The sequence below is a fragment of the Aspergillus terreus genome, genomic scaffold, assembly GCF_000149615.1.
Source record: "Aspergillus terreus NIH2624 scaffold_1 genomic scaffold, whole genome shotgun sequence".
NCBI lineage: Eukaryota > Fungi > Ascomycota > Eurotiomycetes > Eurotiales > Aspergillaceae > Aspergillus > Aspergillus terreus.
The window spans coordinates 365,383-386,360 of NT_165972.1; the positions used below are offsets into that span (position 1 = coordinate 365,383).

The 20,978-nt window shown below is 55.6% G+C and overlaps 7 protein-coding genes across 7 annotated transcripts; 2 read left to right on the forward strand and 5 right to left on the reverse strand.

Annotated features, from left to right (window-relative positions):
• Window positions 1-3,452: 3,452 nt before the first annotated feature.
• On the reverse strand, window positions 3,453-3,890 carry ATEG_00122 (uncharacterized protein; the record flags this gene model as incomplete). The annotated part of the gene is made up of 1 exon (XM_001210208.1): window positions 3,453-3,890. One exon carries the CDS (start codon window positions 3,888-3,890, stop codon window positions 3,453-3,455), a length of 438 nt encoding a protein of 145 aa, XP_001210208.1.
• Window positions 3,891-7,419: 3,529 nt separating this feature from the next.
• Window positions 7,420-9,222, reverse strand: ATEG_00123 (beta-N-acetylhexosaminidase; the record flags this gene model as incomplete). Its single annotated transcript, XM_001210209.1, has 1 exon — window positions 7,420-9,222. One exon carries the CDS (start codon window positions 9,220-9,222, stop codon window positions 7,420-7,422), a length of 1,803 nt encoding a protein of 600 aa, XP_001210209.1.
• Window positions 9,223-10,134: 912 nt separating this feature from the next.
• On the reverse strand, window positions 10,135-11,088 carry ATEG_00124 (dihydrodipicolinate synthase family protein; the record flags this gene model as incomplete). The annotated part of the gene is made up of 1 exon (XM_001210210.1): window positions 10,135-11,088. One exon carries the CDS (start codon window positions 11,086-11,088, stop codon window positions 10,135-10,137), a length of 954 nt encoding a protein of 317 aa, XP_001210210.1.
• A 938-nt stretch (window positions 11,089-12,026) lies between these two features.
• On the forward strand, window positions 12,027-13,770 carry ATEG_00125 (acetyltransferase SAS4-like domain-containing protein; the record flags this gene model as incomplete). Its single annotated transcript, XM_001210211.1, has 2 exons — window positions 12,027-12,822; window positions 12,890-13,770. The coding sequence occupies 2 exons, from the start codon at window positions 12,027-12,029 to the stop codon at window positions 13,768-13,770; spliced, it is 1,677 nt and encodes a 558-aa protein (XP_001210211.1).
• A 502-nt stretch (window positions 13,771-14,272) lies between these two features.
• Window positions 14,273-16,030, reverse strand: ATEG_00126 (neutral amino acid permease; the record flags this gene model as incomplete). The annotated part of the gene is made up of 8 exons (XM_001210212.1): window positions 14,273-14,356; window positions 14,409-14,552; window positions 14,603-14,800; window positions 14,879-15,066; window positions 15,119-15,259; window positions 15,313-15,644; window positions 15,697-15,783; window positions 15,837-16,030. The coding sequence occupies 8 exons, from the start codon at window positions 16,028-16,030 to the stop codon at window positions 14,273-14,275; spliced, it is 1,368 nt and encodes a 455-aa protein (XP_001210212.1).
• Window positions 16,031-17,547: 1,517 nt separating this feature from the next.
• On the reverse strand, window positions 17,548-18,910 carry ATEG_00127 (uncharacterized protein; the record flags this gene model as incomplete). The annotated part of the gene is made up of 2 exons (XM_001210213.1): window positions 17,548-17,704; window positions 17,757-18,910. The coding sequence occupies 2 exons, from the start codon at window positions 18,908-18,910 to the stop codon at window positions 17,548-17,550; spliced, it is 1,311 nt and encodes a 436-aa protein (XP_001210213.1).
• Window positions 18,911-20,100: 1,190 nt separating this feature from the next.
• On the forward strand, window positions 20,101-20,802 carry ATEG_00128 (flavin reductase family protein; the record flags this gene model as incomplete). The annotated part of the gene is made up of 1 exon (XM_001210214.1): window positions 20,101-20,802. The coding sequence occupies one exon, from the start codon at window positions 20,101-20,103 to the stop codon at window positions 20,800-20,802; it is 702 nt and encodes a 233-aa protein (XP_001210214.1).
• Window positions 20,803-20,978: the final 176 nt, after the last annotated feature.

A 20,978-nucleotide genomic window follows, 5' to 3' on the forward strand; every position in this document is an offset into this window, starting at 1 on the left:
GATTGCTTTGTTTCTTCTGCAGCCATCGATAGATCGCCTAATGCTGGTGAAGACCCTCCACTCTTCCTCTATGACGCCAGACAGCTCCATCTTTCAATTCATTTGATCTCCATATTTTTTCTCGGAAATCCTGACCCTCTTCCGTACTACGTATGCAGAAAATCATCCATGGATGTCAGGCTCCCATCTGACCACGATCCACTTGGGCCGGACCAATCCATTTACAGAAGCCCCCCAAACTCAGAGCCCTCACGCTTTGGTGGTTGAATCGGTCTGGATTAGTTAGGCCCTATGAGATTTTGTTTCTGGTTCCTGCGTATTGAATATAATACCTAGATTATAATAATCATCAAAATAAATAAACAAATAAAATAAAAAAAAAACTCTGGATCGAATTATTAGAATGAATCAGCATAGAAAACAACACTACCACCCCTGCAATACCTTACATGATCATGTATTACCCTGCATCACGGAGACGCCGTTCTCCGGACGCATCGCTCCGACATTCCTGACATTCGTATCCGCAAATGTCATCGGCAAGTCCGTGGCACTTGGACCATCGACAACTTGGCATCAACATTAGTCTCTTCCTCTTTGGGAAAAGAAAATAAAATCAAATCAGCAATCAATATTGTCTCTGATAAGATGGTGGCAAATTTCTCCGTCCATCTCACTAATCCCGCCCGAAAGAGGAAGTCGTGGTACTTACTAGTCGTCCGTCACTGAATCCCGGATTTGAAATCGACATCATCGCACTCGGTCCTCCTCTCGACGATAATCCTCAATAGTCGCTGCAGCCTGCACCATCTTATCACGGGGCGGATAGGCTTTCACCGGCCATGAGGCAGTGGTGATCGACCTGGACGGTAAGTTAGTAACGAAACAAAGAAAAAAAAGAAATGGCTGTCAACCTGTCAAGAACGGGCTGATCGACTCCCTCCGGGGGGTAAACCTGCTCAGTCCAGATGCAGGAGGTGAGAATGCTCTTGGCAGGGTAGCGCAACTCCCCCGTCCCGTCACTTCGGTTCCGATCACCCTCCTCACCACCCTGAGAGGGGGAGCTAGTCGCGACGAACTAGAACCATCTGGGATCGAACCAGCGGCCGCCGGCTCCGAGTAGTGAGCAGCGCACCGCAACCACTGGTCTACTCCGTCACCTCTGGACGACGATCTTACCCTCGAGTTCAGCTCCACCGTATCCGCGCTCTCCACCCCTTTTTCGTTTTGTTTTTTTCTTCGTTTTCGCTTTGGGATGGTTTCAGACAACGTGCATTGGGTGGCATCGGAATGATTGGCCGACAGACCCTGACGCGGAAAATGAAGCGGCATCGAACTACGAGGCGGAGGGGCCAATCACCGCCGCCAGATGGTTCCAGACGGGAAGAGGATTCTCATTTAGGGCGGTCGCTGGGGTCAATCATCTGCCTTTGTTGATTTCTTTTCTTTCACAGAGCCGCACTTGTCCCGAGGGTGGGAGTACAATGCCTGTTTGCTCTTCGGAGGGGAGGTTACGAATAGCAAATAGCCTGTAAGATTGGGATCATTCATGCAGGGCCAATAATGATCGCCATGACATCTTCGTTTTGTCCTGTCTTCTGGAAAACAGGACGCCGGGAATGAATGACACGTTCCGTTGTCGTGGACGACTTTCCCTTCTCGTCGCCATGTGAAGTGGATATGTCAACTCCGACGTAAATCCGTTAGCGGGTTGGCAATCATCGTGGAAAATGGGGTCACCTTCATCCTCTGACAGCCTATTCCCCGATCGTCCAGGCTAAGCGAAAGGCACCACCACGCATGTCAAACATGGTGAGGAATGTCTGGAGTGGGGTCGCTGTGGCTGATGCAAGGCTGGAAAAGATTGCAGTCGCGAGATATGGCGTCAAGTCGTCTGGTTGGGTAACGATCCGTTTTTCCGGGCAGGGTAAACACGAATGACAACACAGCGGAGACCCCGAACAATTAAGCTCCTTTGGCTCGTCCGCGCTAGTCGCATTGGGAAGGCCGCATACGGAGTTCCCCTAGCGCCTGGTCGGTGAGGAACCCACGCTCATCCTCGAGTTAGCGCCACACCTCCCTCTCAGCCACAATAATTGAGCCTATCGCGTGCCAGCGCGCGGATCATCCCGGGCTCCTATTGGCAGATCGCCGTGCGCTAGGGAGCCGAGACGCCCACCGAGGCGCAGCAGGGTTATTTTTACACCGCTTTGTTGCCTGGTTTTCCGGCGAGACCCCGGCAGCATGCAGGGGACGTTATGTCATGGTTCGTGCCCTGCCACACCGTCCACAAGCGCCGTGGAACTGACCGACGGGTCGGGTGGGTTTTGTAAGGAAAAGTCTATCTTCCGGTGGAGGAATGGCGGTGCATGGGTGCCGGATATTGTCCGGAGGTTTTTTTTTTTTCACCTGCAGTCTGGCGGTGACTGGATCGACATCGTGCTGTTTCTAGAATGATGATGTTATGGTGACCTGTCGATTCGGGGATTAGTTCGGGGATTAGGCGATGTTCGAGTCGATGTATATATTTCCGCTGGGCAACAAACACAAACACGGATTGAGACTATTGTACTATAATGGTCACTACTACTAAGGTACCTTAGTATACCCTCTCCAACTTGACATTCCGATTACCAACGGAGAATGGTCTCACCCAAGCCATTGGCGCTTCAGTGCGTACATTCCAACACGATCATCGAACCACCCCAGCATCTCGTACATTTACGAACATGCAAGGTCAGCAGTGAGCACCAGAGTCCTCGCACGTGGCGGACCCAATGTGTAACTTAAATGATCCAAGTAAGATTGCGGGCGTCCATGGATACCTGCCGTCTGGAACTAAGATCCCACCAAGATCTCGTGTGTCCTGTACCAAACTTTATTGATAAGGCTCTGGACCACTGCATCATTCGAGTAGGAATGTGTTGGCAGTCCAAATCGGAAACACCAGAAGAAAAACACAAGCCGCCCAGCCACTCGCCCGACCAGATCTGCTCCGTACCCATGAGCGTTGTCGTACAGACGGTGCACTCCTGGCATGACTGACAGACGAGCAGCAACCCTGTCCCCATGTGTTGCGACCAGAGCCCTATTCGTCCCAGAGAGGAAACAGATCGCCTGTGTCTCGCCAGATAAGGAAAGGATCTCCACGCATCCATCGGACATGTCCATTGGCGGGCGCTGATTCGACCGCACGCCCTGGAGGGAGTCTCTAAAATTAGGAGCCGAGCCCGACGTTGGGGATGGGTTCCGAGCCGCGAGTTTTTTTTGTTTTGTTCCCATCGTGAAGGTTTCCTCCCAACCCATTGCAGCAGGAGCCTCGAATCCAGGGACATCCTGCCCTATACAACATCCCTATTATTGCTCGAATATATAATTACACCCTGATAATTATAGCCTCCCCCCTGTCAGTTGACCGTCAGGTGACGGAAAACGCCCCCATGGCCGACATGTCAAAGCCTCCACACTCCCCACCCCACAACCGCCTCGCAGGGAGCACCGCGCTGCGTCTGGGCCAGGCCCATGTGCTCTCGTATCTTGATACAGGGGTCTGCGTTGGTCGCACCGGTCGAGGTGGACGGTATTTGGCCCCCAACTGCGTGTCGATTCGCACAAGGTAAGGAGCAGCCGCTAGGAATGGTGTCGGCAATGGTAGCGCGGAGGAAGCTCCCGGCGGCCACGTCTCGAGCGGTCCCCTTGTTTTTGTGTCTCGTGGCTGTCTGAAAGGTGGAGATCCGGATCGGCCGCTGATCCACTTCATTCCTAAACAAGTGGTTGAGTGCTTGCTCCGTTGGGTAAATCGTCAGGAGGAGGGTTGATTTTTCCTTCTCTCGGACTGGCCGTCTCAACTGAATAGTTATCCTGTCAGTCGTGTTCCCCGTATGATCCATGGCGGTGGATGCATGGCGTTGCTGGGATGCGACCCCCTGCAGTCGCCAGTAGGATGCGTAGGAAGGCTTCCAGAACACAGTCCTGCATCGGTGAAACCGAGGCGAAACCAGGGCATCCTGGTCGGCGTCATTCCATTCTGTTGGGACGGAGTTTGCAACCCATCACTACGAAGTACTGCAGTGTTTTAGGGGATGGTTGCCAGAGCGATGCAGACACGCCGTTGCCTGCAGAGGACTCGGGATATAGCAATGTTACCTATGTTACCTATCAATTGTCAGAGTGGGTAGAAGGATCTGACAGCAAACCGCCCCTTTTTCCTCCTATTGTCGCTCAGGGGAAATATTATCCTACGGAGTACTCCGTGGGATTTTCATATCATCCAACGATCAGATAGCCGTCCCGCGGCCCTAATCGGACCTCCATGATGTATCCCAGGCAGTATTCCAAATCACCCCCATCTCCCCGGCATGACAAGAAATCTACTAGTCTACCCGAACCGTGCAACTGACAAGCGGTCCGTCCACGTTTCCCATTCCCCTGACAGCTTGTCCTGTCCGCGCGAATCCAAGCTCTGACCGCTATGGCCCCTCGGACTAGTAGATCTAGCGCCCGCATGGTGCTGCCATCGTCCCAAGCCGGGGGACGCGCTAGTCTCCAGACTTGATTAATGGCCGCGTCGGCTGTCGTGCACTGATTGCGTCTATTTCCCAGTGTGGAAGGACCATGCCCGGCGCAGATTACATTCCGTGGCGGTCGACATTAGTCTCGACTGCGGTTGTTGATGATGGTCGGCCAGCAGGGAGGGCCTGTAAGCGAGGGGCGTCCGCCCAGCGATCGGCTGACCCAGGTGTCTGGATCAGTACCTCCCCCCTGGGACCGCCATGTCTCTCTTCGTTCGTATTGTATTCCGCATCTCCATTCAGATTGCACCGAGACTCTGACCATGGACGCCGCAAGCTTGACGGCTGGCTCCACCTGTGATCATCTTGGATGCATGCACCGTGCACTCCTGGATTCACACCCCCGACCACTGTAAAGTGGGCAGAGGCCTCGCAAGCGGGGCCCCGACTGCACCGGGTACATTGCCTTGCTGCATGCCGCGGGTCTCGCGCGTCTCCCAGTCTCCTGCGGTAGCGATGCAGACGATTTGAATTCTCACGCATGTCGCTATTGCCTCCGTCACATCCCATGCAGAACCCCATCACATGGGCCCCCTGCGTCTGGCGCGCCATTGCCGGATTTGCGCAGGCAAAAACATGTCGAGGGAGAGGGTGTCATCGTGTCGTCATTACCAGGTCATCTGGACCTATCCAGGCATCTACAGACCTGGTGGTCGTACGCAGCCATGTGGTGAAGACAGACTATTGAACCCCCTCCCGGTCCGGGAGCAAGCCCAGACCCGTCCGATCGATCGCCGGGTAGACACATTAGACTCGCGCCAATGCACCGCGTCGAATCGGGTTCTCGTGGGCTATCTGGGGTTGCATCTGCCGCGACAGTGGCGGGTCGAGACGGCCGTGAGGTGAGACAGTGGGATCTTGTCGACGGAGGACATCCGTGTGGTGCCAGCTCCTACCTCGGATGGAGTACACAGTAGTCAGAGGACGACGTGCGGGATACATCGAGGACTAGGACTGGAGCGTCCTGATCGACCTTCCAGTGCGCCGGGTTGATCTGCATCGTAGCCGAGGGACTGCGGGTGGGTAGCCAGAGCCTATCACCTCCACGCGAGTCGAACCAATCCTGCGAGCTGCGGCATTTCTGCCGTCCGTCGGGGTCCTATGCGGACACATGATTAACCTAGTCGGGGATGAATGGTGGATAATATTGAGACAGGTAGGAACATGATTCAGGTTCGTCGATATCACACAGTAGTTCCAGCGGTCCGATCGTATATCGATCGGAAACAAATTCCGCGAGCGGCTACAAACAATAGGAATTGGTCAATAGTACGACCAGGGGGAAAAAAATCATCACATACTTTACCTTACCTAGGTGGCTAGATACTGCGCTCCACCCGTCGGACGGATGGAATCCCCTTCTGTAAAGAGTTAACACACACTACTCCAGAAGTAGATTATCTCTCTACCGATCTAGGGAAGTGGTGATGCATCGCCGATGACCCCATTGGCCGATCACATCGAGCAAGCCCCAACCCACTCCCACAGCCAATCACCCTCCTGGACCGAGCGGATCCACCGCCGATCTGCGATCCCATCGTGCCGTCGATTCCTGCGCTAACCGCTTCCAGACACCTCGCTGTGCACCCTCGGCCGATCGGCCCTCGATACGGGCTAGGGCGTGGCTCAGTCGGCCTATGATGGCCGGTGCTCGTCGGGTCCGAGATCTGTCGCCCCTACGGAGTAGTTAGTATTATGTACTGTACCTAGGTACCTAGGTATTATTACGAGGGGGGATGTGGATGAGGCGGTGTCGTGGGTCGGCTCTTGGTGTCAAATGACTCTGCGGTTTGCTTAGCGTCGGCTTTCACCGTGTACCTGCAGTGAGCGATCCTGGAGGAAGACATACTCCGTACGGATCAGAGAGTGTCGACAGGATGCGGACCCGGGGACTTGGGTCGGATGACAAACAAGATATAATGCACCTAGGTATAGGTAGCTATGTACATAGGTAGATGCGCCTCGGAACTAACTATCTAGGTACTGTGGCAGTTTATATATATAACGAGCCCCTTCAAGTACATAAACCACAGCACCGATACGAGCTCTCGCCCACAATGGTCTACCACCCCCAACCTAACCGTACAGAGTACATTCAAATGGCATGACCCCGGCTCCCATCTCGTCTGGCATGCCCCTTTCCGGCCGGATAAGCACAACGGTCGCGGGTCAGGCCTCCCACGCTGCCTGCTTACGGCGCTTCGGGGCCGTCGATTGGCCAGCGTCCCCTGTCGGTCGGCTGTCAAGCGAGATGACCGTCGACTCGACTCGACTTGACGAGAGGATAACCTAACCCCTCCAAGTGGCAAAGTGTCCCCCCGACTGTCCGTCATGGCATGCATGCACGACGTCAATCCCACGGTCCATGATGGTCTGTACAGTCGATACCTACCCGTACCTAAGGATGCACAGTCCGGAGGATGGTTCGCGGCGCACGACTCGGCACAATGCATGCAGTCTAGACCCAAGGTGGTAAGAGTAGGTAGGGGGGGATGGAGGATGCGCGCTGGTGATGTGGCAAGCGTCGACAAATCAGTGCGGCGCGTTTGGCTCGGAATTCTCGGGGTGGTCCCCTTGGTCCCCTTGGTCCCCTTTGTGTTCGATAGGACACGAGTCCTGCTTTCATCTGATGACGAGAGCGTGCAGATTGGCGGGTAGATTTGGGTTTGGACTGGATAGTTGATCGCTAGTCGCTAGTAGTGCGGTGACTGATGGACTCCCGTATTGGCTTGAGGGTACAATGCAGGGCGGGCGATATGTTAGGTAGAAGTATGGATATAGAATGTACGGATTTAATGTGTCTACCACCTAGCTAGATGATCGCCATCGCGTCAAAACTATAAACCCATTACTGAACAGCACTCTGGTTCCGGTACAGATCGCACGCGTGCGGGTGCTGCAGGCAGTACTTTGGCACCAGCGCCGTCGCCATCACCCCGTTGGCCACCAGATACTCGCGGAAGTTCAAGAGACGCTGCGTCATCAGGGTCGTGCGCTTGTGGCCGGCCGCGTCCCGGTTGCCCGACCACACCAGCTCGGCCAGCGCGGCGGCGCGCGGCCAGAAACTGCTGGACACGGTCACGTCGTCGACCTGCTCGCTCCACAGGGGCGCGGTCGCGCCGACGATGTGCTTGGCCTGGGCGTCCGTGAGGTTCGTCGTAAAGTCGTAGTCGTAGATGCGCTGCCACGTCTTGTACGGCGCGCACCACGAGCCGCCGTTGCCCTGGTAGTTGAAGTTGGGCGTGCTGGGGTCCGGGTTGGCCATCACGTCGTAGCGCGGGTCGTTGGTGACGAAGCCGCCCTTGCCACAGTCGAGGTACAAAAAGTCCGACGAGGACACGATCACGTCGTAGCCGTTCGCCGTCAGGTTCGAGATGTACTCGAGCCCGTTGTTCCAGCTCTGCATGACGATGTTCTTGGGCACGTGGTGTGCGTGTTCCGTCGACAGTACGATGTCTTCCCACATGACGAGACGGCGGTCCTTGCTGACATTCTGGAACATGGGCACGGCATGGTCTACCCAGTACTGCGACAGGTCGTTGTAGGTGCGCGAGGGGTCCTCGGCGAACCATTCCGTCACGTACCGGCTGAAGTTGAAGCAGTTGGGCTGGATCTCGTCCGCGCCGACGTGGAACCAGTGGTCGGAAAAGATTTGCGACAGCTCCCGGTACACGTTGCCGACCACTTCGTACGTCTTGTTGTTGATGATATCCAGCTGGCCCGGGTTCGGCTCGACCGCCGTGTGGAGCGGCCAGTCATCGTTCGACCACCAGGAGTGCACGCAGGTGACAATTTCGGGGTCAACCTGCTGCCAGCCGGCGGCGGAATGGCTGGGCATGTCGACTTCGGGGATCACGCGAATGCCGCGGGCGCGGGCGTACTCGACGACGCGACGCATGTCCTGCCGCGAGTACGTCTCGCGCGGCGAGTACGCATCCTTGATCATTTGCGGGTAGGCTTGGACGACCACGGGCCACGACTGCGTGTCATCCAGATGCCAGTGGAGCACGTTGAGCTTGGAGAGCGACATGCCGTCCAGCTGTTCGAAGATCTTGGGGAGCGAGATGAAGTTTCGACCGGTGTCGAGCATGATGCCGCGGTACGGATACAGCGGCGCATCTTCGATATGCACCGGCTGCTCCACGATCAAGCCCAGGTTGTTGTCGGAGATGATGATCTGCTGGATGGTCGTGAAGGCGTGGAGCGCGCCCCAGACGGTTTGGGCCCTGACCTTGATGGCATTCGAGCCCTCCGCGATGTCGAGGGTGTAGGACTCGTCCACGCCGTGCTGGAGATCGGCTTTCTTGTCTTTGACGTGCACGTCGACGTACTGCAGAGATGCCGACGCCCGTTTGGCTTTGGACGCACTGGCAGTGGCGGTAGGAAACGGCTCAAATGACGAGATGGGGGCCTCAACGGCGGCGGGAGTCCATCTCAGGGCGGCAATGGAGTGCCACGCGCGATTCCAGCCGTTGGAAAGAATGGAATCATGCGTGTCGCCGTTGGACCGCAGGGTGAGCGGGCCGGCCAGATGTTTGGGACCTGACGATCCCCAGGTGATGTTACGCGGCGCAGGCAGAGGATTGACCTTGACGGCGACGACCGAGGTCGCGGCCGTCAACAACACGGTCCCGAGAGCAGCGAGACGCATGATGACGATAGAATTAATGATGAAGATGAAAAAAGAGCGTGTTCTGCATGAGAGAAACAGAGAAGAAGAGGTGAAAAGGGGAGGGCTCGAAGGTGAGTTCAAGGGGCGATGATCATATAAATAAACGAGCTATAATGACGGGAATGACGGAAAGTCAATGAAGGGATCGGAGGTTAGGCATTCTTCCGCGATCTCCACTCCTGTCGCAGAGTGATTGATGAGATTGTGAAGGAGAATCCACGAGGAAGCCAGGGGAATGGAATGTTTTGGTTCCATCGATTGGGGAAGGTTACATATGTACATGCGGAGAAGTGTAACCCACGTAGATAATCGATAACCATCAGGATCACTAGCACCGGCACCGTAGGATCGATTATCCATCTTATCGCCAAGTTACATCATTCTCTACATACCTTACATAGAAATTCTTCATCTTGCAGGATCTAATTTATTACCTCTTGGCCGTCCACCCGATACTACCAATTTTCCTCCATACTGGACCCTCTCGTATAGACACTACCTCACTGTCTTCCTGCGCTCGACCGGATGCTAACTGACCACCTCCATATCTCCAACCGAGCTCTACACTCGCGCGAATCCTACTCAAAACAGTCAGGAAATCCAGACTCACTGACACCACACCCTCAACCGCACATACTAGGAATCATCCGATCACGCCGCAAACCCCGCTTCCAACGCCATGGCTGCTTCGCACGCTCTCCATCCAGACCAGCTGACTGCGACTTGACTGTGAGTTGACCAAGAAAACCACTCTGAGAGCTGAAGAGCTATCTGGCCAAGGATGAGCGACCTGAACCACGCGGACGTGACCACATCAGGCGGTCTAAGTTTTACCTCATCAAAGCGTTCACAGCAAAGTGTTACTGGAAAGTATGTTCATTCATAATCTCTTTAGGCAAGCTTTTCTAACGACCTCTCCATCTCCATGCCCTCGCTAAACGCCTCCTTCAACGCCGCTGCCTCCGCCGCCGTCGGCTCCACACAGGGCCGTCGCGGCAGTGCTCCGTATCCCCGGTAGCTCTGCAGCGCACTCTTGACCGCCACATAACCTCCCTTGATCGCATGCCAGTCGGCACGCGCCACGACCGCCTGGAGACGCTGGGCCTCCTCCACCTTGCCTGCACGGTAGAGATCCATCACCCGCACACACGACCGCGGGATCAGGTTCGCGACGCCGCCGATAATCCCGGCCCCGCCGGCGATGAGTGTCTGGAGTGTGAAATCGGCGGATCCGCCAAAGGTCAGGAAGCCCGGTTTGGCCTCGGCCGCGACGCGCGCCAGCTTGCCCGTGTTCCCGCAGGTGAGCTTGACGCCGACAATGTTGGGGTGTTGCGACAGCGCGAGAATGTCGTCGGAGCTGAGGTCCAGCCCGGAGCTGGCACCGGGGAAGTTGTAGATCAGGACGGGGATCGGAGAGGCGGAGGCAACAGTGCGGAAGTGCTCGCGGAGGGCCTCGGTACTAACGAGACCCTTGTAGTAGGACGGAGGGAGGACGAGGGTGGCGTCACCGCCAGCCTCGGCGGCGTCTTTGCAGAACTGGATGGTTTCGCGGGTGGACGAGGAGCCGCAGCCGACGATCAAGGGCATGGATTCCGCGCCACTGGCGTCGAGGGCACGACGGGTGGCCGCGGTGATGGCTTTGCGCTCTTCGCGGTCCAGGTGAACGGCTTCACCATTGCTTCCCTGCACGACGAGACCGGTAACTCCGGACTTGGCGAGGTAGGCGGCGTGCTTCTCGACGGTGGGGAGGTCGACGTCTTCACTGGGGCTGGCGAAGAAGGCGACGGTCGGGACGTAGACGCCGGGAGTGAGAGGGCGCGGTGCGGAGGTTCCGTTGATGGCCATGATGGATAGGTATATGATATGATCTTGATACTGGTGAGTTGGAGTCGGGGTTTGTGGAAGACGTGGGCCAGCCCTTACCAGTGGGAAATGCGGGGAGAAGACAAGACAAAGCGGCTCAGGCTGAGGGTCCCCCGGGCTTTAAGAACAAAGAGGATACGAGGCGACGACCAGAAGTTGGTTCCAAGGAGGGGAAAAGCATTGAGCTCCGTTTAGCATGACCGGCTATGGACAGAATGTATACGCCGTGGTGGGAATAAGAAGGTGGACGAGCACAGTTGAACCCCCACGCACCCCACATAAAGAGGGGGAGAGGAGCGGAGGCAGACGCTGTTTCGAGGACGGTTTTCGGCGGAGAAATGCTCGGAGAAATTGCCATTGATCATCGAGGGAGCGTACAAACGCCGACTCCACGTTCATTGTTGGTTATGGAATGGAGCTGTAGTATGTCATCGGTGGATGAACCGGAGAAATGTCCGTGAGACGGGACAGGGTGGATTGATACATGATATGACGGGGAAACTAGGAGTTTCGAGACTCAGAGAATAGTCGATGTACTATCGAGGATGAACGATGGATAGAATCAGAGGAACAGAAGAAGAGAAGAAAAGAAGAAGAAGAAGAAGATAGGAAACATCATTAGTATCACGAAGAGACAGCGTCGTACCATACCGTACGGTCTTCAACCCCCCCGGCACTACCAGTCATCGCGTAAATAACGTCACCCGGGGTAATCTCCCAAATTGTCGTCCACGCGCAGCTTCAACTTCTCCGATCGAATGGAGGAATGCGCTTCAGTCGTCCAAACAGACCTCCTCGTCTCCGAGTTCCAGATGCACTCGCGCATTGTCTCCCGCTAAGTCTGCGAGGATCATGCCCGTGACGGTTTCCCGCCTTCTTGCCGCTTGCATCCCCGTCGATTCGCCCCCTGTGATGTCGTGATGGCCATGCGATCGAGGTCAACTCTCCGAGTCCCTGTGCGACGAGAAGAAGATCACGACCACGACCCCAGCGTCAACAGTCATCCTCCTCTGCCGCGTCCTCGTCGTCCGTCCGTAGCGCCTGCGACTTCCTCCCCACATCGTCCGCGTCGTCGGCGTCAGAGCTCGCCCGATCTGCTGGACACCACCACGCCCGACCTGCCGCGCCGGACATCCACGCGCCTCTCCAACGCCCCGGAAAACCACCACCACCACCATCATACTCCCCCACTCTCCAAAGGCCGACTGCTTCCTCGCCATGTCACCCCCACTGCCACCACCACTACCACCACGACAACTTCCGCCTCATCCACACCCCCGACCTCCATCTTCCTGCGCGGTGGTGCCCGTGAATCCCCCGATCCGCTAGATACCATCTCCCCCGCGACCTCCTCCAAGCGTCCGTCCGGACCAATTCCGTCCTCCGTACCTCGACACACGCACCACCAGAATCGCCTGGCTCTGGCGCAAACAGAATCCAGCCCTCCTCGACATGGACCAGTCGCAAGAACCAATGCGCGACTCTCCACCGAGCGCGCACCTACAAACAGCCCCAAACACCACCCACCGCATTCCCCCGCAAAACTGACACCACCAGCCTCAACATCAACGCCAGCGCCCGCAGACGCCGCGAAGCCCGCGCCTGAACAACGGCGCTCCCTCCGTTCGCACGACGGCGCATCCAGAGGACGAAGTGAACTCGCTCTCTACTTTCCCAACTACGAACAACTCCTCAGCCTCGAGCCCCCTAAACCAGGTAAGCCGCCGAAGAGCATACCTCCATCATGACAACAGCGCACACGCGTCTAACCTACCACGCGCAGAATTCCTCACCGGCAACACCACCATCCGCCTCATCAACGACCTGACCGAACCCCCCGACTCCGCCCTCACCTTCGCAGACATCAACCCCGACACCCCCTTCGGCAATCCGCTCCTCCACCTCCACGACTGCGAAACAATCGCCCTCCCCTCCCAAGCCCACCACAAACCACCATCCAAAACTCGCGATCATAAACCCCGCAAACAAGATCCCGAAGATGAAGACCCCCTCAGCGAAGCCACCTACTTCCGCGCGCACCGCCGCAACGAACGCCAGGAGAAACAGCTGCGCAACATCGAGCGCGACCGCGCCCAACACGAGAAGCAGCAGCTCGACCGCCTCCTCGACGAGCTGCAGAGCCAGGACTGGCCGCGCGTCATGGGCATCGGCACGCTGACCGACCACGAGGAAAAGAAACAATACGAGACCAAACGCGCCTTCTTCGTCAAGGAGATCGCCGCCTCTGCTCTAGAAATTCAAAATCTGGAAAGAAGAAGAAAAGCGACGCAAGACCGAAAAGGACCGCCTCGCCGCCCTCCACCCCACCCCCATCCCCTCCGACCAACCCAAACGACGTCCCAAACGCCGTCGCGACGGCTCCCGCCCCGCCAACAAGGACTCCGACTCCGACGACCGCTCCTCCCCCGGCGCCGCCGCCCTCTCCGACGCAAACAGCTGCGGCGAACCCCCGGACATCAACGACGTCGACGCCTGGGCCGCCCGCCAGCTCCTGCAGGAAGCGCGCTCCGCGACCAACCCCGCAAAGAAGAAACCCAAGCCGTCGTCGACGGGCGGCCCCTCGCCCCGGAGAAAGAAGGGCAAGGGGAACGCAACCCCAGAGCCGCAGCCGCCGCCTCCGTCGACACCCCCGCCCGACGGTAAACCGTTCACGTCGTTCTATGCGAAACCGCATCTGCGCGAGACGGCCCTCTCGGCCCATCGCAAGGGTCGAGTGCGCTTTGCCTTTGGACATCCTGTCCCCGACATGGCAGAGAGGGAGTTTGAACTGCCTGCGGAGCTCCTGACGCCTGAGGCCATCGATGCGTGTCGACGGAAGCGTCGACGCATGAAACGTGCCAGTCGATCGGGCGGATAGTGTATTATGTTGTGCATCAATAGCGTTTAGATCTTACGTATAAATGGCATATTGTACTGATAGCGTGTCATTAGCCTACTGGTCGTTCCTAAATGTGCCAAGGTAATCATTAGGTATCAAATGCAGAGTAAGCAATACTGAATGTATGCTTGGCTACTAATGCAACATGCAAAGTCTATATACATGCATATGGTATGCCGCAATGCTCCCAATGCCAAACCCATAAACCAAAAGACGCCGAAACCCAACATTCAAACGTGTTATATTACAGACATGAGATAAACCAGATCATGCGTTATTTGCGCAGGAGAAGCTGGCACTGCTGGGGTTATCATGCAGGGCTTTCCCAGACACATACAGACCCAGACCACACTGAACATGCGTTAGACCCGGTCGAATATAAGAAGAGACGCAAACGACTTACCAGAGTGACACCGATCCCGAGAATCACCAGATTCAGCACGGTAAGGAAGATTTTCCGGGGAGAGGAAAACCAGAGACCCTTGTTCATGTACAGCCAGAAAATTGCGCTCAGGCCGTAGGTGAACCAACTGGCAAAGAGGGCAGTCTATCCCGGGTTAGTGAGATGCATGCAAGACAAAAAACATGGTAACGTACGATCAAGCTCAGCAGGTTGCTGAATACAGGAATGGCTTCGGCGATGATCCAGGCCAAGATCCACAGGGCCAGGGCAATGCCCACCCAGGAGCTGATGGCAACCCAGTCGCGCTTGTGCATGCGGTCCGTTCCACGGAAAATCCGAATGTAGACATACTTGAAGGCAATGTGGCCGTTGATGACACCCGCAATGATAATCTAATACAGAGGTTAGCGTGAGATGATTGTATGAGACAAGAACTGAACTGACAGTTGGCAGCGCAATGCCGTAGCGACTTTGGAAACGATGGGGCTGGCAGAGCCCAGGGCGGGAGAGGCAACGTCGGCACCACCAAACCGATAGATGACCACGGCAGCGATGAGGTAGAGGCAGATATCGGTGCCTTGCAGCAGCAGCAACGCCTTGGGAAAGTCGCGAGGGTTCTTCAATTCAGCGGCGAGACCGAAGAAAGCAGCATGTCCGCCTAATATGTGATTAGCGGGTTGGTCTATGAATGGAGGAACGGTGTTGCATACAGAAGGCGAAGACAATGTTGGTCACAGCAGTGAAACCACTGACAAAGTCCGTCTTGACGACAGCCTCCACTTCCTTTCCTGGATGCAGGATCCCGACACCGATCATAGTGATGATGACAGCCGTCAAGATACTCACGAAGGCTGTTGCAAGTCAGCTGCTTGGTATGATCCAAGAGGAGAGAAGAAACACGTACAAACCATAGACAGCCAGGACATCTTTACCAGAGTACGAGGCAAAGACAGGATGAAAGAGAGGACCATACCCACGACACCGAACACGATCGAGCAAGTGCCGTGCCCCGTAATGGTGTTCATAGCGATGGTGAAGGTGAGAAGATGACTGGCCATGATGAAAACCAGGAACAGCATCTGGGCCACACCCAACACTTCACGACCAACCTTACCGGCAAGCACTTCACCTGCATCGGCCATGTTCGAGATCTGAGGGTATCGCCACTTCATCTGACCGATAACATAACCCGTATATGTCGCCAAACCACCCAAACCAATCAGAATGATAATGGAGCTATGACTGAGTCAGTCGTGTCACTTGAATATATCGAATTGCCATCACATACGGGACGAGACCCAGACCAGCGACAGCGGCAGGCAGAGAGAGGACACCGAGGGAGACGGTTTCAGCTACCATGAGCAAACCGCATTGCCTGTCGACTCCATTAGACATGCATTTGTGACCGTAGACAAACATGATACATACCACCACTTCAAGACCTTGTACTTCACCTCGGCAAACTCTTCGTCACCAAAGGCATCCTGCATGTACGGTGGCGTTTCCACTTTCTTCTCATCCATAGCGAGTGACTCTTCGTCGGCTGGGATATTCTTCTCATGTTGGGGGTAGGTGTCCGCCGCGTCGTGGGAGACGGGCATCGGCGAGATGGGTGCACTCATAGTGAATGTGCGTGTATCAAGCAAATGACTCGAGGCCAGGCACAGGGATGGGGATCGGCGGAATATAAGCGAAGCGAAAGAACGGTCCCGAGGCCCCAAGTGAGAGGTGCAAAGCCCGAGCAGGGAAAAATGTAATCCGAGGTGAGGAGAAAGAGGGGGAAAAGAAGAGGAGAAGAAGGTAGCGTTGTTCACAGGCGAAAATTCGTCGTGATTGCCTCCCCAGGGTCTGTTCTTCACCGCGGTGCCATAGTTTGAGATTGGGTTTCGGCCATCCTTATTTGCTTGTCCGCCACCGGAGCAGATCGCGTGGTTGCAGTGGGCCGATGGGTCCCAACTCGGGCCGACTGGAACGAATGAGCAACTGGGACGTAACAAAAACTCCTCGCAACGGGGCTGTCAGAGCCTAACGAGATCATGGTGGAACTGGGGAAGAAGACCAAATGGAAGAGTTCGCGCCGATGCCGGGCTTGGCCGTTGAGCTGTGGAGGAGGCCATTATTAATGCAGCTTGAGGCAACGGCCATGGAAGAAAGTGGCATTATTCGAGTCGACAATGTAGCTGTACGCCGGATAGAGGTTGATTCTAGAAGCTCTGGAGAATGCATGCAAGCGGCGACGGGTCCGCCAGCGATCAATTCCTTCCGGGGCTTAAGCTTTGGCATGGTACGGGCGTGGCTAGTCGCGTCACGGCTAAGGCCTGGGCTTGAGGCTTATGGAAGACGCTGGAAAGACATCCGTCGCATAAGACGGCGTTCCGCCACCGTCATAGAAGGTATGTAATGCGATTGTTCTGGATTCTGGAGCAAAGCTGGTACTGGGCGGCACTAGTAGATCAGCCGGGTCTGCAGCTCCGCATGTGTAGTCTAATGATCCGTTCGGCATGTTTTGATGCCTTGAAGTGTACAGGTTGGCATTCCAGCTGTACGGAGAGGATATCTTGTGATGGAGAGTAGTCTGTAAGAAGCGAGACGAAGAGAGATGAAGAGGACGAAGTTGAGGTCGACAAGATGGACTGTTTTGGCAAGTGATCGACCGCAATCCTTACCCGTTGGGGCAGCGTTGCATTGACTTACATAATACGCTGCACATCTCGCACTCCATTACCTCATTACGTGATGAATATTATCGTCGGATTATGATCATCCTCCGGATCCTCGTCTTTTCAGAAGATCAATGCGGGGGATTTCTATTGTGTATGGAGTAGCTACATTATCCTGTAACCTCTTCTAATCGGTCTCGCCACGACAGCGCTCATCCCGCGGCTGTTTCGGGTGTGGCCATGAAATCTCTTCATACAAACGGTGACTCGCCGGAGAAAGGAGCCATCTCCGGCGGATGACTCACCCGGTGAGCGTGTCAATTGCGGAAGTCTTCCGAACATGCGGAACAGTGCCTGGAACAGGCAATGATCGAGATTCTCATCTCTATGTCCGATATCTAGATGGAGTACTCTGCAAGACTAACAAACGGTCAAGGACATCACTCATTATTTCAAGCACCATTAACATCTATTCATAACTATACCTTCCGCTCCAACCGCTTCTGCAACACTTTCGCCCAAATGAAACAGATCAATCCCGCGGCATACGCACACCCAGCAAACGCAATCAGGCCCCAGTACTCCCCATGACATCGATGGATGATTTCACCGGCAATCGGGACACCAGTCAAAGCCCTAGGGCTGTTAGCATCATCGTGAAAACGACCATCAAAGCGAGTGAACGTACCCAAGACTAACAATCGTATAAACCGTGGTATAGAACCGCCCATATGCCTCGGTGGGACACAGCTCGCCCACACAAACCGGCACCAAGCTGATATTACTCCCACTGGCGAAGCCAAACATCACCGCGAAGGCAATCACCGCCGCGACATTCCCCTTGGCCGGCATCCACACCCCCAGGATGGACACCAGGCTCAGGACATTGGTCATGATCAGGGTGTTGGCGCGGCCGAACTTGTCCGCCACGATGCCCGGCAGCCAGCGGCCCGGGAAAGAGCCTGCGTTGAGAAAAACGACCATCAGATAGGCCAGCCGCCGGGAGATGCCGTTAGCCAGCGAGTACGAGGCGACGTACTCCAGGGGCACGAAGAACCCCCACTCGATGAAGAAGACGCCGGCGGTGGTCAGGACGAGCCGGGCATCCTTGAGAATCGTCAGATCAGGGACCAGCGTTTTGATCGCGAAGGAGGAAGGCTTGGGGGAGAAGTTGCCTTTGACCAGGAGACAGCCGGGGATCAGGAGGACCAGCGTGATGAGGCCGATGACGCGCGTGGTCCAGGCAAAGCCGATGCGCGGCGACAGGTTCTCCAGCACCAGCGGGAAGATGACGCCGCCGATGCTGCCGCCGGCCATGGCGAGGCCCGTGGCGGCGCCGCGGCGCCGGTAGAAGAAGTGGCCGATGCTTGCGACGGGGACGATAAAGATGAAGGAGGTCCCCATCCCGCCGAGGATCCCGATGACTACTAGAAAGTGCCAGTATTGGGAGCAGAAGCCCATGAGGACGAAGGTGAGGACGAGCAGGCTGGACCCCGTCCACATGAGCAGCCGCGGACCGTAGGCGTCGAAGATGGGGCCGATTTGGATGCCGCAGAAGAACACGAGGAAGTTGTAAATCCCAAAAATCCAGCCGATTTGGCCTTCGCCGAGGGACGCGAGTTGGTGCGTGGATATCCAGGCTTGGTATATCCCGATGCTGTTCATCAGCCCCAGACCCCCCATGATGGAGGTGAAGCTGCCCAACACGACCAGGTTGGCTACGAGGCCGCCCTCGGGGTATGGGCTGGAGGTGTCATGCTGAGACTCAATATGCATACCGTTCTCCGGATTTGAGGCAGATGGAGTAGGAGTAAGATTCTTGCTATGAGAGACTACTGACATACAGGTCATTCCAGCATACACACCTTGTTTATATAGCTATCCATCTGTCTAGGCCTATGGGTCTGCTGTATAGAAAGAGATAGAACAGATGATGTCCGCGGCAAACTCGCAGTATGAAACAAGCACCTCCGGCGTGGACATCAAGTATGGCCGCTGGCCATGGGTCTAGATGAGGCACCCGCCCACCAATCTTAAACTTGATTTCATGCTTATTCGCCTGAAGACCCGCAACGAGCCATGGATATGACCAGCAAAGTCGTCCCAATATCCACCTGAGTCTTGTCGGCCGTTGTGCACGAATGCCGGTGGCCGATGGCCGCATGAGTAATCGGCCAACTTCAACAACACCGTCGGCCGGCTCCATACGGCATCATCTGTGAAGTTGCTGAATGCCGAGACGACACAATATACTTGTTTATTTGGCTTGACTAGTGCAGGCCAAGGATGAATTGGCTCTGTTGAGTCGCGAGCCGGCTCCCGTTGTTCTCCGAGACCCTGGTTTCGTGCATTAGCCAAGGTGATCTATGAGCTACTGCGCGAGTTCTCGTGCACAGACAGAATTTTTGGCCGCATAGCAAGTCGAAGGTATGCCGAGAGGGTTCCTTAATATTGGCCGGACATGTGATATTGGCAGCACGTCAATGAGAGGGTATGATGCATGATCACGGCGGACGGAGAATTTGTATGCGCCCACGTGCCATCACTCAATCATGCTTCATAAGATCTGTCAAGTCCTGTGCGTCTGAGCAATTGAGCGGTGCCTGTTGGAGGCAGGACGAAGGAGAAGTTGTTGGACTGTTGATGTCAGCTGCTGTTCAATATAGTATTGTTATCAAGGATATTGCAATGTGTACCTCTACTTCTGGATTTAGACATGACAAGTCTAGTAGACAACATATGCCTCCGTACGGTCAACAGAAAGCAATATACCTACTGTAGATACAAACGCCTAGAATCAGGGTTCTGGGGCAGTCGGGCGATTACAGGACGGCGTACGGGGCGACCATGCTGAAAGCGGCAAGACTAACCCGGAAGGGAAATTCACAGGTGCCAACATTACAACAGCGCTGCGTCCAGCATTCTTGCGCAACAATTCTACCGCCCGCTTCATCCCGCACCGTTTCGCCATAGAAAGATATAGAATAAGGTACCCTCGCAAGGCAGCTACCCCAGCTCCGATAGCAGGCACCATGCCGCGTAAACGCAAAGCGTCAACTCCATCCCCAGAGTCCGAGCTAGAAGGTGCTGCCACCGAAGAAGCATCTACACCAAACAAAGCCAAGCCAGAGGACTCCGCCAGCCCCGACATGAAGACCAACTCCTTCGAGCCCTACCCAGCATCTAAAGCCTACCGGCTGATCGAACCAGGCCCTGTTCTCCTCGTCTCGACCGGATCACTAGCATTATCAACGCACAATATCATGACCATCGGCTTCCACATGATGCTGCAACACGACTCGCCCGCCCTGATCGGCGCATGCATTGGGCCGTGGGACACAAGCTTCACCGCGCTGAAACAGCACGGGGAATGCGTGCTCGCCATTCCGGACGTCCGCATCGCCGAGACAGTCGTCGATATCGGGAACTGCTCTGGCGATGACGTCGACAAGTGGACGACTTTCGGACTCCCCGCGGTCCCCGCGGAGATGGTGCAGGCGCCACTTGTGGGCGGACCGAGCATCGTTGCCAATCTCGAGTGTGTCGTTGTCGACCGGAAAATGGTGTCCAAGTACAATTTGTGGGTACTCGAGGTGGTGCGGGTGTGGTTGAATCCTGCGTTGGACGACCGCGCAAGGACGTTCCATCATCGCGGTGACGGGACCTTTGTAGTTGATGGGGAGGTGTTGGATTTGCGGGAGAGAATGGTCAAGTGGAAAGAGTTTCAGGATTGACGGGTGTCTGCTTCCGTGGTTGTTTGTTTCTCCTTTTTTTCCTTTTGGGGAAATTTGCCCGGCTTGCTACACCCTATCTTTCTCGGACGCCATGCTGTATACAACAATCTGGGAGGAGGTGTTCTATTTCCTGAGGCTGGAATTGCTTCTACTGCGTTTGTTCGGTCAACTGCCCC